The 14,437-nt window shown below is 39.2% G+C and overlaps 1 protein-coding gene across 1 annotated transcript in view; it reads left to right on the forward strand.

Moving 5' to 3' along the window:
- The window catches only part of LOC128652794 (cadherin-like protein 26), a 222,481-nt gene that overhangs the window by 104,329 nt on the left and 103,715 nt on the right, over window positions 1-14,437 (forward strand). The window contains exon 5 of the mRNA XM_053705767.1: window positions 9,970-10,114. Within this exon, the coding sequence (XP_053561742.1) occupies window positions 9,970-10,114 (145 nt within the window). The remainder of the gene's footprint in view (window positions 1-9,969; window positions 10,115-14,437) is intronic.

Genomic DNA, 14,437 nt, shown 5'->3' on the forward strand with positions numbered 1-14,437 from the left:
AATATTTAACTAGTGTTTGCGATGCGGGAGTGCGGCGGTTTAGGGGTTAATATATTTATTATAGTGGCAGCGATGTCCAGTTCGGCAGATTAGGGGTTAAAATATTTATTTTAGTGTTTGCGATGTGTGTGGGGGCCTCGGTTTAGGGGTTAATAGGTAGTTTATGGGTGTTAGTGTACTTTTTAGCAGTTTAGTTAAGAGTTTTATGCTACAGCGTTGTACCATAAAACTAACTACTGACTTTAAAATGCAGTACCAGGCTTGACAGGAGAGAGTCTACCGCTCACTTTTGGTCAGACTCGTAATACCGGCGCTATGCAAGTCCCATTGAAAAAAGAGGATACGCAATTGACATAAGTGGATTTGCGGTATTTCCGAGTCTGGCCAAAAAGTGAGCGGTACACCTGTACCTGCAAGACTCGTAATACCAGCGGGTGCTAAAAAAGCAGCATTTTTACCACCTAGGTGCAGCTTCTTTTAGCCCAGTAATGCTTTTCACAGAGAAGAACTTTCCTGTAGTATATCAGTCTGATCCTGCCTATTACGGTCAGTCCAGCACCGAAATACCAGGCAATTCCTCTCTGAACAAGGAACACAGCAACCCCAGACGATCGTTTCGGCCATTACTCATTACCCAGGTGGTAAATTGCCATAGAACAGGCTAACAATAGTATTGATGCTGCACCCAGGTGGTAAATCCCCATAGAACAGGCTAACAATAGTATTGAGCCGGTTGTTCGTTCCTGTGAGTGTGCTTCTCTCTGTGTGTATTTAGTCTCCCTATGGGAAAAAGGGGAAACCAGACGTGGACTCCTTGCTCAGTGTGCCTAGAGGAATATGGCTACACCTCACTGACGAGGCCCAATGAAGGCCGAAATGATCATCTGGGGTTGCTGTGTTCCTTGTTCAGAGACGAATTGCCTGGTATTTCGGCGCGGGACTGACCGTAATGTGCGGGATCAGACTGATATATTACAGGAAATTTCTTCTCTGTGAAAAGCATTACTGGACTAAAAGAAGCTGCACCCAGGTGGTAAATCGCCATAGAACAGACTAACAATAGTATTGAGCCAGTTGTTCGTTCCTGTGAGTGTGCTTCTCTGTGTGTATATATATATATATATATATACATACACAGGTGGCCTTCGTTTTACAACGGTTCAATTTACACTGTTTAAGAATAACCTTTTTTTCCAGTCATGTGACTGCTATTGAAAAGCATTGAGAAGCAGTGCATTTATTAAAATAGCCAGTAGGTGGAGCTGTCCGCTTGTGTTGCAGCAAAGCCAAGCAAGCTGAAATTAATCAGTTTAACCAGACCTGAGCTATCGAGCAGATTTCAAAGGAACAAGATTTTCCTGTCTATAAATCAGTCCAGATTGGAATGCATAGAAAGAACTGTTTGCAGAAAAATGCAAGTGAAGTCTGTGTTGTGTGATTATTTTATTAGGTTTATAATGCTGTTTTGCAAATGTTTTTGTTCATTTAACTTAGTTTAATTATGTATTCTGTGTTGTGTGATTATTTTATTAGGTTTATAATGCTGTTTAGCATTTAAAGTCTTAATTTCAAAGCTTTAAAAATAATGTATTCAGTGTTACTTATGACAATTTTGAGAGGGGCCTGGAACCTATCTCCCTCACTTTCCATTGACTTACATTATAAACTGGGTTTCAATTTACAACGGTTTCGATTTACAAACTGAGGGCTACCTGTAAATATATATATACACTGGTATTCTAATACTCTAAAAAACATTTTAAAAAACACTTTAAAAAAACACTTTAACCAGCGAACTAGTTTGATTGTTTGTTGTACATCAACCCCTATTGTTTCTATCTTTCTAAGCAATTTGTGTATATAGGTACATTTCCCCTTTTAACCAACATAGCCATATGTGAAAGTTGAGAATCTTTATAGTGATTCTATTATTGTAGTTCGATAGTACTAGAACCGGACGGATCATGTTATCCCTCTGTTTACTAAATGTATAGAATGAAGTTTCTACAATAGTACTCGATTACATCTCAAAATATCTATTTCTGGGTCTTTAAATTTCTCTTGCATGTTTTACCTTACAAGCATAGCGGATGTATACGTTTAATTTCATGTATAAGCATTGGTAAATAAGTAATGTATATGGATTACTACACAAATGTATAATCAAGAGGCATGTATGTTTAAAGTGTATATGGGGTTAAAAAGCCCCAAGCACAACTTGTGTAACAAATTAAAGTTTTAACCAATAGTATTTGTCCAGCTGCCTTAAATAGGTAGGCTGTGATTTTACCTGCAGCTATGATTACGCCTTGAGTGGCGAAACATGTCAGCAGCAGCCTTTGTTTGCAAGTTGTCCTGTGAATTTTAATGATCATGTATAACATGGATTTTTAACAAGAATAAAATCGAGGTTGGAAATTGGAGAAGCCGTTTGCATTCGTTTTTTTCTTTTATATATATATATATATATATATATATATATATATATATATATATTTAAATTTAAACGCACCATTTCCGTTTTGGCCTGATATTAAAGCAAGATGGAGACTACGGGTTTCTATTTAAAGGACTTATGATATTTTCTTGTATTGGATTTACTGAAACTGTAAAGCGTGAAACAGTTCACGCACAACATTCCATCTGCATAGATATGTTCAAATGAGAAAGAGCTATTGTGACTGGATTTTTATATACGTTCACGGCAGTGCATTTTACAGTGCTTGTGCCAACATTATTGAACTCCTGAAAGGAATTACACCATTGTGAAGATTAGTTCAATAATGTAGGCACAAACACTATACTATAAGTATGAATAGATTTTAAATATATCAATACCAGGTAAGCTAATACACCTCTAAAATGTCTCCTGTAGCAATTTTAGAGTGCTTTGCACATGTGCAAGATAATAGACTGTTTACAACTAGTTTTTCTAAGATGTCCAAAATTCCATTCAGAGGCTTTTCCAAGCGCCATGAGATTGTGGCTTGAAAAGTCAAAACTGGTCTCGAAAGTGGATTGTGATCAACAAAGACCTTTTCAGGCCTGTAGTAAAAATAGAGCTTTCAGTGAGGATCTAAAAACGTGATCACAGGTTATTAGGATGAGTTCAAGATATTTCACTTACATTTTACACCAATCATGAGGAATTCATAAATACTTTATTGAGTCTATGAAGAATCTTGACTCAACTTTCTTTTTTTCCTCATGTTAAAGTGGATTAGTTTATTGTGGGAGATGTTTTCTTTAATTTATTTGTTCTGGAACATTTTAGTAATGCCAGTGTTTGTCACAGTGGAGCTTGTTCTATGCACTGAGGAAAATTGTTAGAAGATGCTGCCCCATTGATTATAACTGTACTCTACATACATTGGGCCGATTTACTAAGCAGCGGATGCTGCTCATTCCGCGCAAGCCTTACGGTTTGCCGGAAGCAGGAGTTAAGAAGCAGCGTTCATAAGACTGCTGCTCCTTAACCCAACCCGTCCACCACCTCTGAGGTGCCGGACTGCAATCATCCCAATCAGATATGACTGGGATGATTGACACCCCATGCTAGAGGCCGATTGGCCGCAAATGTGCAGGGGGGGCATTGCACAAGCATTTCACTAGAAATGCTTGTGCAATGATAAATGCAGACAGCGTATGCTACAGTGAATCATGTCCGCCCGCCATTTGTTAAATCTACCCCATCATCTCAACTCACTGATATGATGAAAAGTGAGTATAACAAATAAGTACTGATAGTTATGGGCCACCTTAGTTGCACAAACTGACTGCAACTAGCATGTTTATTAATACAGGGCACCTGTTTTCCTGCATTCAGAGTGAGTGAGGCAGCATCCACTTTTAGAATGTAATATTGCTCAAGAAATAACTTGTAGTGCAGCCTCTTGCTCTTGTTTAACCAGTTGCATAAGAGCAAGGTTTTTCAATCATTCCAGATGGATCAGTTTACCATGTTTTAAGTCTGAAACTTCTGATGTGATCGAGCGATTAGAAAGCTGTAAGGGCTCTGAAGATATCTCTGCAGACTCATAAATGGAGCCCAATGAATCGATTATAACATATTTAATAATCATTGAAACATGTAGATTTCCTATGTCCAAGTGATAATTTCAGTAATGAATCTGGAATAAAATACTGACAACTAGAAGCATTCTCAAAAATATATACATTGTTCAATGTGTATAAGACTAATTTCAAAGTCCTATTTTTAGCTATGTTAGTAGGCTTTTATATCGGTATACCAGAGTTGTCAAACCAGACAGTTTGTGTTATAGTGAAAAATTGTATTTAATTAACACGTATATCATAGTAGATTTATTTTTAATGGCATTTACTGTGACATCATCAGATATGCAAATTAATGCACATTATTAAATTGTTTTTGAAGTTGGCAGGTCTGATATATTGATGTTGACAGATTGTGCATAAGAAGCTCTGGTGTTTAACCCATTCATTATCAAAAACAACAAAACCACTTTCATAAAACATCAAAGTGTTTAAATCAAGCATTTTTAAATATTTGATAAAATAAATAATCTGTTTAATTTATATCTATAAATGGGTCACTAGAATGAGCAAAGAGTGACTGCGTGGAATATAGCAATGTTAAGTCTGTAATCTACACTTCCACTTGGAAATCTTACATTTTTCAGGACTAAATTACAGGAAATGGGGGCAAAGTAAATAATGAAATATGTTGCAAATGTTTTTTTTTAACTACACATAATTAAGCATTTTATATTAAAAATGTTCAATGCCCCTTTAAGACAAATTTTCTCAACCTCTTAAGCAGAAGTTCCCTTATAGATCTTACATATTTTGGGCTAGATTTCAAGTGAGGTGCAAGTGTTTTTGTGCAAGTGATATTTTGTTTACGCGATCCGTTTTGATTGCTTTTATATTACAAGTTGAGCGAAATGTACGCTACAACTCTTACTGAGATTTCAGAGCTGTGGTTATAATGTTTTGCAAAACTAAAATGTTGCACAAAATACTTCAAAACTACAGTACAAAGTACAGTACACTCATAATAACACCATCTAATAAAAATTATTTACAAAACTATTGCACAAAAAAGCTATAAGGGCTCAAAGATATGAGGTCTTGTTATGAATAAAAGCTGCCAAAGTACTTTAACATAGAGATGCATACAGATACATTGCTAAAGAGGTATTTGTTAGGGATGGGCGAATGTTTCACAACATTCAAAAAATGAAACGAATTTGTTTGAATTTCGAATGTTTACATAACATTCTAACATTCGATTTTTGAATGTTCGGTTTCAAATTTTACGATTACATTCAAAAATATTCATTTCGAAAAATTCGAATTTATATTTGTAATAGTATTTCTAATGCTTTCTTTAAATGTAATATTCGAATTATGCAATATTCGAATTTGAAAAATTTGAATTTATATGTTTGTAATAGTATTTCTAATGCTTTCTTTAAATGTAATATTCGTATTATGCAATATTCTATATAGAAACATTTGAAATGATATATTTGTATCTATTATGTATCAATTTACTAGATTCCCTCCCTACCGCATGAACTATTGAACTTCTGAATAGTATTTGTTAAATAGAATGTTAAATTCGAAATTTCGAATGTGGACATTCAATATAATTATAAACATTCGAATTCGAAAGTGACATTCGAAAACTGTAAATAGCATTCGATTATAGAATTTTTAAGAATATTCGTTCTTATCAACATTCGGATTTATAATTTGAATTTTGGTAATAACATTCGTTCTAACATTCGAATTCAGAAATTTACACATTCGCCCATCCCTAGTATTTGTATGTATAATATATATATCTTTAACTTTGTATTTACTGTAAATATTTCACATTCCAATGTTCTGCACATAGCAGAATATGTTCTATGTATTTTTAAATATTAAATATATATCTCTCTCTATATATCTATACCTGTATATAATCATATATATATAGGTATAAATATATATTTGTTTAAAAAAACATCAGATATTTGTAGAGATATTTAATTATGAATAATTAGAATATATTCCATTATGTTAAGAACATTGGAATATGAAATATTAATATTTTCATGTTGGGTTAGTGCGATTGCGAAAATGCGATTGTATTTGCGCTATAGTCAAGTGTTAGTTTTTTCCACTTTTTTTTCTACATTGAGTTCTTTTGGGGAATACGTGAACGTGCATGCATGATTTAATGTTCAGACTTATGTGCTAGTCAAGTTACCGTTTACACAAAATACGTTTTTTTTTTACTTGTAATACCAGCGCAACTCGACAAGTGCAGAAAGCTTAACTCTAACCAAGTTTTCACGATTGCGAAAACGCAATATACCATGCCACTTATAATCTAGCCCTTATTATCTGTAACTGCAGCATGTAACTATTATTGGGTAAGAGTCAACAAAACACATTTAAAGGGACAGCCTAGTCAAAACTAAACTTTCATGATTCAGATAGGGCATGCAATTTTAAACAACTTTCCAATTTACTTTTATAATCAAATTTGCTTTGTTCTCTTGGTATTCTTTGTTCAAAATTAAACCTAGGTAGGTTCATATGCTAATTTCTAAGCCCTTGAAGGCCACCTCCCATCTCAGTGCCTTTTGACAGTTTTTCACAGCTAGACAGCGCTAGTTCATCTGAGCATATAGATAACATTGCGCCCACTCCCGTGGAGTTATTTATGAGTCAGCGCTGATTGGCTAAAATGCAAGTCTAGCAAAAGAACTGAAATAAGGGGGAAGTCTGCAGAGGCTTAGATACAGGTAATCACAGAGGTAAAAAGTATATTAATATAATCGTATTGGTTATCCAAAACTGGGGAATGGGTAATAAAGGAATTATGTATCGCTTTAAACAATTAAAATTCTGGAGTGGACTGTCCCTTTAAGAATCTAATATTTTGCTGAAAGCCCCCCCCCAAAAAAACCTGCATTATCACCACTCAAAAATGGTAAATTTCAAAGAGATTAGTACCCGCCCCTTCACAGAGCAGCAAATATCAATGGAGATTTTTCTATCTACTTTATAGGTACAGTCTAGTCAAAATTAAACTGTCTTGATTCAGATAGGGCATGTTATGTTAAACAGCTTTCAGATTTACTTTTATCATCAAATGTGCTTTGTTCTCTTGGTATTCGTAGTTGAAATTTAAAGGGGCAATAAAGGGACATGAAAACCAAAACATTTATTTTGTGATTCTGACAGAATATACATTGGTGGGTACAAGGGTATAAAGCTAACATGATGGGTATAAAAGGAAAGAATAGGTTAATTATGTAAGGGTAGTATGATGTTAAGGCATTGGGATCAAGACTTTGATTAAATAGTAGCGGAAGATTTCTTGGGTATATCATTTTTGAGTTGAGGTAGCTAGGGTTGGCTTGGTCATTCAATCGATACTAGTTAGTATTAATCATCACATGGAGGGGACACTGTACTGTAAAACTGGTTTACCCTTAAAGGGACAGTATACACTAATTTTCATGTAAAGAATACTATGCACAGATACTAATATAACAATCCAGTATAAAACATTTTAAAAACATACTTAGAAGCTTCCAATTTAGCACCGTTGATGAGGTTAGGCTGGGGCACCCACTTAAAGGGACTGAGGGCAGATCCTCCCCCCTCCTCCCCTTCCCTGCATATGAAAGACCCATTATACAAACAGAAGCAATCTGACGTCTGTATACATCAGTATAAATTTAAAACTTTGGGGCTTGGCTAGGAGTCTGAAAATCAGCACAATATTATTAAAAAATAAGCAAAACTATAATTTTTTTTTTTTTTTTAAAAAACACACCAAGATGGGCTATATAAATGGATCATCTACAAAACATTTATGCAAAGAAAAATCTAATGTATAATTTGCCTAATGTCCCTTTGACTTATTATACCAGAGTATTATTATATGTATGTACAAACTGCTACTTTAGCCTTATTTCTGTATTTAAGACACTGTTTTTGTTTATTGAAACCTTAAACTGTTGATCTCGAGAACATGCACATATAAATTGGGTACAGGAAGAGAAGACTTCTTTAGATTATCTCTTTTTATATACATAAAGACCTCCTTAACTTACCTATAGCTATGTATAAACAAAGACGAATACTTAGGTACTGAAATTGTGGCATAAGAATAGTCATTGGGAAAATATTAAATGGACAATGTATTAAAAAAGTAGCTGATGAAGAGATAATTATGGCACAGATTTTCTAAACCTCTCCAGATCAATCGTTGTTTTTCACGCCGACCCTCGCAGGGGCTGCCATGGTAGAATTATTGTAAAGAAAAGGGGCAGTCCCTGGGAGCGGCGAGATGGCTCCTATACAATATGTAATGGAGCTCAGTGGATAGGGACACTCCGCTCCATAGAGCGAAGTTAGCAGCGAGCAGAGGGGCACTTTAAAAAGTAAATCCTCCAGCCAATATAAATCATATTATGCTGCTTTCTGCGTATAGCATCTTACAATCACTAAGTATTTAGAGAAAAGCTTTCCACCTTCTTACTGGCGGGAAAAAACTGTGAGATCTGCAAATCTTTACAGAATTATGTTGGGTTTTGTGAGACCATTTCATATATGCCCCTGGAACTCTCATGTTTAGCCCATTTTTCGCAAAAACAGTTGCTCTTTGTATTTTGTACTTAAAAGTACAAAATGTTTTTTTGCACATCCGGTGTACTTACGTTTTGTTATCTTTTTTGATGCACCTGAACACTTTTCTTCTGCCTATTTTTATGTGAATGGTTCAATTATTCATTTTGTATGATTTTTAAATTATGAATTTAATTGTGCACTTTTGTAATATTTGCATCTCCTTCCCATACAAAAATGCAGTATACGCCCCTTATCGAGAGACCCTCTTTTCAGGGTAAAAAGTGTCTTTATAGAATTCCACCAAGCAAATAGAAGGGCTGGTGAGCATTCTTATAGAATCTCACCAGCCCAGAGAGCTTTAGAGAATTGGCCTCAAAATTCCAAGCACTGGGAACGACATACCATAATTTCTGTTGATACCTCTTATTTACATAACTTATCTATAGATAATACTACAGTGTTCTTATTTTCAGTATAGGTGGTGATTTCAACAGGCAAAACAGCCATTTCAAATAGCAAAATAAAGGTAAATGAGCCATGTGTAAACAATTTAAAGGGGCATTAAACCCAATTTATTTTTTCATGATTTAGGTAGACTGGTTACTTCTATTATCTAAAAGATGTTGAAAGATATACCTAGGTAGGCTCAGGAGCTGCTGATTGGTGGCCAGGCTGAACATATATGCCTCATGTTATTAGCTCATTTCATGCATTCAGCTAGCTCCCAGTAGTGCAATGCTGCTTTTTTGACAAAGGATACCAAGAGAATTAAGCAAATTACATAATAGAAGCAAATTGGAAAGTTGTTTAAAACGGTACTCTCTATCTGAATCATGAAAGAAAAATAAAATGGTGTTTCATATCCCTTTAATATAATCCAGTAGGTAAAATGGATTATTTGAATTGCAAGGGGAGAAAAAGTTACAGCACAAGGTCCCTTTAACACCTGCAAAAAGCTTACTTCTTCAAATGTAGCCAGCACGGCAAAGCATGATCAGAGCCGCAGAAAAGAGCAGTTCTTACTATGTCTATGTTGTGCACGTTACTGTGACACACTGAATACTTTTGTGAAAGGCCATCAATCCTTTACATACAATAACACTTGCTAAATGTGTAAATCTTGCAGGAGAAGCAGTGTTATTAAATTATTTACAGTCTAATTAATTCCAAACATCCTACACCTAGATAATTGCCCACAACTATCCATCTGTTATTTTCTTTCTTCTTTCTGGCTGCTGTACCCTCTCTTTTCCTAATGTACATTATGTTTTTATTTTTTTTTGTTACTTCCAAAGAAAGTGTTTCTGAATTAAAATCCTTTTTATAAGTTTGCCTTTTCTCTTCTTTCAGTGGGCATTCCATGCTACCAACAGAACTTCTCTGAAAGTGGGTACAAAACTCGGAATTCAGCTGAAGATTCTGGACATCAATGATAATATCCCAGAGTTTGGTGCCAAGACTTACACGGTTTCTGTTAATGAAAGCTTTTCGCAAGGTACAGTGCAGCAGAACGCTATAGACCATCTGCTAGCGGTAGTGCGGGTCAGCTTGTGTGCTCTCGCTGGTTCCCAGTTAATTGCAGAGCTAAGCTCTAACAAACATTCACACATTTTCCCAAAGCCTAATTGCTATCTGATGTACAGATAATGAAAAAAACACGCTCATCAAGCTCTAACACAAAGCTCTTTGCTTCTAAAAATGTTCTCTTTTCATTTTCTTACCAGCAGTCAACAAATAAATGTTTCACCCCACATGTCACACACTGCATTGATTAATGCTGACTTTTTTTGTATGGTTTTCAATCCTTATGCACAAAAATAAAGAACGAAAAAAAAGAAAATAACAGTTCTATGGACAAGAAAAGTTGACATACAATAAATAGCACAATTTTTTTTATTTAGCAATTTTTTTTTTTTTATTTTTTTTTTAAATTGGACATTTGGAAAATTACTTTTGATTTTTAAAAGTAACAATCTAACACAATACAAAAAAAATTGTATTGTGTTTACAGTATGCAGATTATATATAAAAATCCAATCCAATATAAAGTGCTGAATGGCATTTTTTAAGTATTTCAAACGAGTCTTCCACTGTAATGTATAATACATTTTAGCAATCAGAATCCAAGATGTCAATTATAGTCTATGGGAGCTATTATTATGTGCTACTGTTACAGAAGCATTAGTTATTTTGTTGTGAAGAGCTTATTTCCCAGCAGCAATGCCTGAACCAGCAAGCCAGCGCCTAAGAAGGGCTCCAAGAAAACCGTAACAAGTTTCATTTCATAAAGAGTTAACTCTTTTTTTTTCAGCTTTTAGAAACTATTGTCTAATCACCTCTGGAGCCAGACTGCTAATTGATAAGATGAACTTGTAAACTTGTTATCTTAAGTACTGTAATCCTATTGTGGCCTGTCAAAGGACAGTGCTCTCTATCTAAATGTGTGATGGGGGATTTTGTGCTTCCCCCCCTCTCCCCCTGGGAGTGCCCTGTGTGCATGTAACCTTAATAAAAAGCAGGCTGGGCATCCCAGTCCTGAGTTCTTGTTTTGACCCTCAATCGCAGCGTTGACTCGTTTTTGTGGGCAGAAGGGTATCCTAGCTGTACTGCAGCTAAGGGAGATTATTCTATATTTGCGAGACTCATATAGAATACTATGGAAAGCAGCTTCTCCCCTCTTTAGCAATAGGGATCCAGGCTACTAAGCGGTCCATCTCTCAGCGAGACTAAGGGTAACCGTAACATTTGGCGGCAGCGGCGGGATTTTCCTGGATTTCCTAGGAGAGGTACAGAACGGATGGAGAGCGCTTACGAAAAATTGAAGCGTACCACCCTAAAGGATTTACTTGAAAGCAGAGGGGGGTACGCCAGCAACCGGCCGAGGAGAGAGCTGATCGCAGAATTGACCGAACTGGATCAGAGCTTCACAATGGCGGAAACACCGACCACGATTAGTGACGAAAAAACCAGGATTGTTCGGGAAAGGCTCTCATTATACGGGCCGAACCCCTCCATGGAATTGGTACAGCAGTTGATGGCGGAGGCGGACGAGGATATACGAGAGACTCGAGCCCACGAACTCAACCTAGCGAACGCACACCGCAATGCTGAAGCCCCGCAGGTAATCATCCCTGTCGAAAATGCTGGGAGGCCCAAGATACCCTATGCGGCATTTCGACCCTTCCTAGAGAGCGAGACAGGGATTGATGAATATTTGGCGGACTTCGAAAGGCAATGTGCCCTGCACCAGATTCCCAACAGAGAGTGGCCCACGATATTGTCTGGGAAACTATCCGGGCGAGCCCTGGAAGCCTTTCGTACTCTGGGTGCTGAGGAAGTGACACAGTATGAGCTAGTTAAGGAGACACTGTTGCGACGGTACGCTGTAACTCCGGACACGTATCGCCGACAGTTTCGGGGCACGGAAAAGAAGCCTAACGATACCCATATGGAATGGGCGCACCGAATGCGGAGAGCGGCAAATCACTGGCTGAGCGGAAGTAAAGCGGTGACTGGGGAGGAAATTTTACAATTGTTTCTCTTAGAACATTTTTATAATGGCATGGAACAGCAAGGGAAGGAATGGCTGCGAGACAGGCGGCCTTCTACCTTAGAAGAAGCAGCCAAATTGGCCGATGAACATTATGACTCCCGTCTTCACGAACCCATGAACTACCGAGCTCCAGCACGGGTCGAACCCAGAGAGGTTTACCGTGCACCCCCTCGTGCTGAATTCCGAGCCCCGGTGCCCACAGGGCCCGTCCGACACTCAGGACCACCCAATAACAGCTCTGAGCGTCCCAGACCGACTTGCCACCGATGCAAGCAACCAGGGCATTTCATGGCTAGCTGCCCCCTTAATACGCACCAGACACCCAGGAATTACAATTACCCCTCTGGGTCCTATCGTCCGGCCCGGGCCCTCTGTGTTAACCAAGAGGCCCCTATGGAGGGATATGTGGGGCCGCTTCACGAGGCAGACCCTGTATATGCTGCCTCAGATAACCGCCAGCACCATCGGCAGAGGGTATGGCTCGAGGGGCGATCTACCGAGGGATTGCGAGACACAGGGGCTACTATCACGCTGGTACAGAGTCATTTGGTGCCAGAGCACAAGCGATCTGGACAGACTGTGGCCGTTAGAGTGGCGGGGGGGGATGTGTACAAAATTCCAACAGCTAAAGTGCATCTTGATTGGGGAGCGGGAAAGGGGGCTGTGAACGTGGGCCTAATGGATAATTTACCTGCCGAAGTACTACTGGGCAACGATTTGGGCCCCATGACTTCTGCCTATGCTCCAGTATGCAACAACGAGGCAGACCCAGTGACTACACGGGCCCAAGCCCGGACGGAGCGAGAGCTTTCACCAGTGCGGGAGACACAGGTAAGACCTACCCCGACCTTGCCTGACAGGTTAGGCCCCATACCCTGGGACACCCCAGATGCTTTCGAGGCAGAGTCTAAGACTGACCCGACCTTACAAAAGTACCGGGAACGAGCAGAGACCGGAGGGGGCGGGGCAGATAACGAAACATTCTTATGGGAAAAAGGGAAACTATACCGCTGGACAGAGAAAAGGGGACAGCGTAGGCGACAGCTGGTAGTGCCCCACAAATACCGTCAAGAAATCCTCAAAATAGGCCACGACATCCCCTTAGCAGGCCACCTAGCCGTTACCCGTACCCTACACCGCATTACTCACACGTTCTTTTGGCCAGGGGTGCACGCTGACGTTAGAACTTACTGTAACACCTGCGATGTGTGTCAATGAGTAGGAAGGCGAGGCGATCACCCTAAAGCCCAGCTAGTAAATATGCCCATTGTAGAGGAACCCTTCAGCCGGGTTGCTATTGACCTAGTGGGACCACTGGCTACCCCTAGTCCCTCCGGTAAGCGATACATTCTTACCGTAGTGGACTACGCTACCAGGTACCCAGAGGCTGTCGCCCTATCCAACATACAAGCGGATACGGTAGCGAATGCACTAGTACAGGTGTTCTCCCGGGTAGGATTTCCAAAAGAAATCCTATCCGACCGAGGCACCCAATTTACGGCTGAATTGACCCAACAACTCTGGCAGGTTTGCAAAATTAAGTCCCTCCTAAGCTCCCCATACCACCCCCAGACGAACGGGCTGTGTGAGAGGTTCAATGGGACCCTCAAGCAAATGCTCAAGACGTTCACTCAGGAATACCGAGACTGGGAACGCTTCCTGCCGCACCTCCTATTTGCTTATCGGGAGGTGCCCCAGGAAACGACAGGGTTCTCTCCCTTCGAGTTGCTCTACGGAAGAAAGGTACGGGGACCCCTAAACCTGATCCGGGAGCACTGGGAGGGAGAGATGGAGGCTGACGGTGTCCCAATTGTGCCATACGTGCTGGAACTCAGGGACCGAATGGAGCAATTAGCCAAATCCGTGCGGGCTAATCTCCAGTTGGCCCAGAGAAGACAGAAAGTATGGTACGATCGGGGGGCCCGAAAGAGAATCTTCACCATAGGACAAAAGGTGTTAGTACTTAAGCCGGTGAAGACAGACAAATTGCAGGTGTCCTGGCAGGGTCCCTACCAGATCGTAGAGAAAAGGGGAGACACCACTTATGTGATAGCTAGCTGCCACGACAACAATCTTAGAAAGACATTCCATGTAAACATGCTCAAGGAATATTTTGAGCGACCAGAGAACGTGACGGCCGTATGTTGTTCCCCTCAGGAAGACCCCGACAGTTTACCTATTCCAGACCTATTAGAAAAGAGCCTCCCCACAGGTATAGTGGCGCAGGTTCAGATAGGGGACCGACTTAGCCCCACTGAAAGGGAG

This window comes from Bombina bombina, chromosome 1 (assembly GCF_027579735.1).
Source record: "Bombina bombina isolate aBomBom1 chromosome 1, aBomBom1.pri, whole genome shotgun sequence".
Lineage (NCBI taxonomy): Eukaryota > Metazoa > Chordata > Amphibia > Anura > Bombinatoridae > Bombina > Bombina bombina.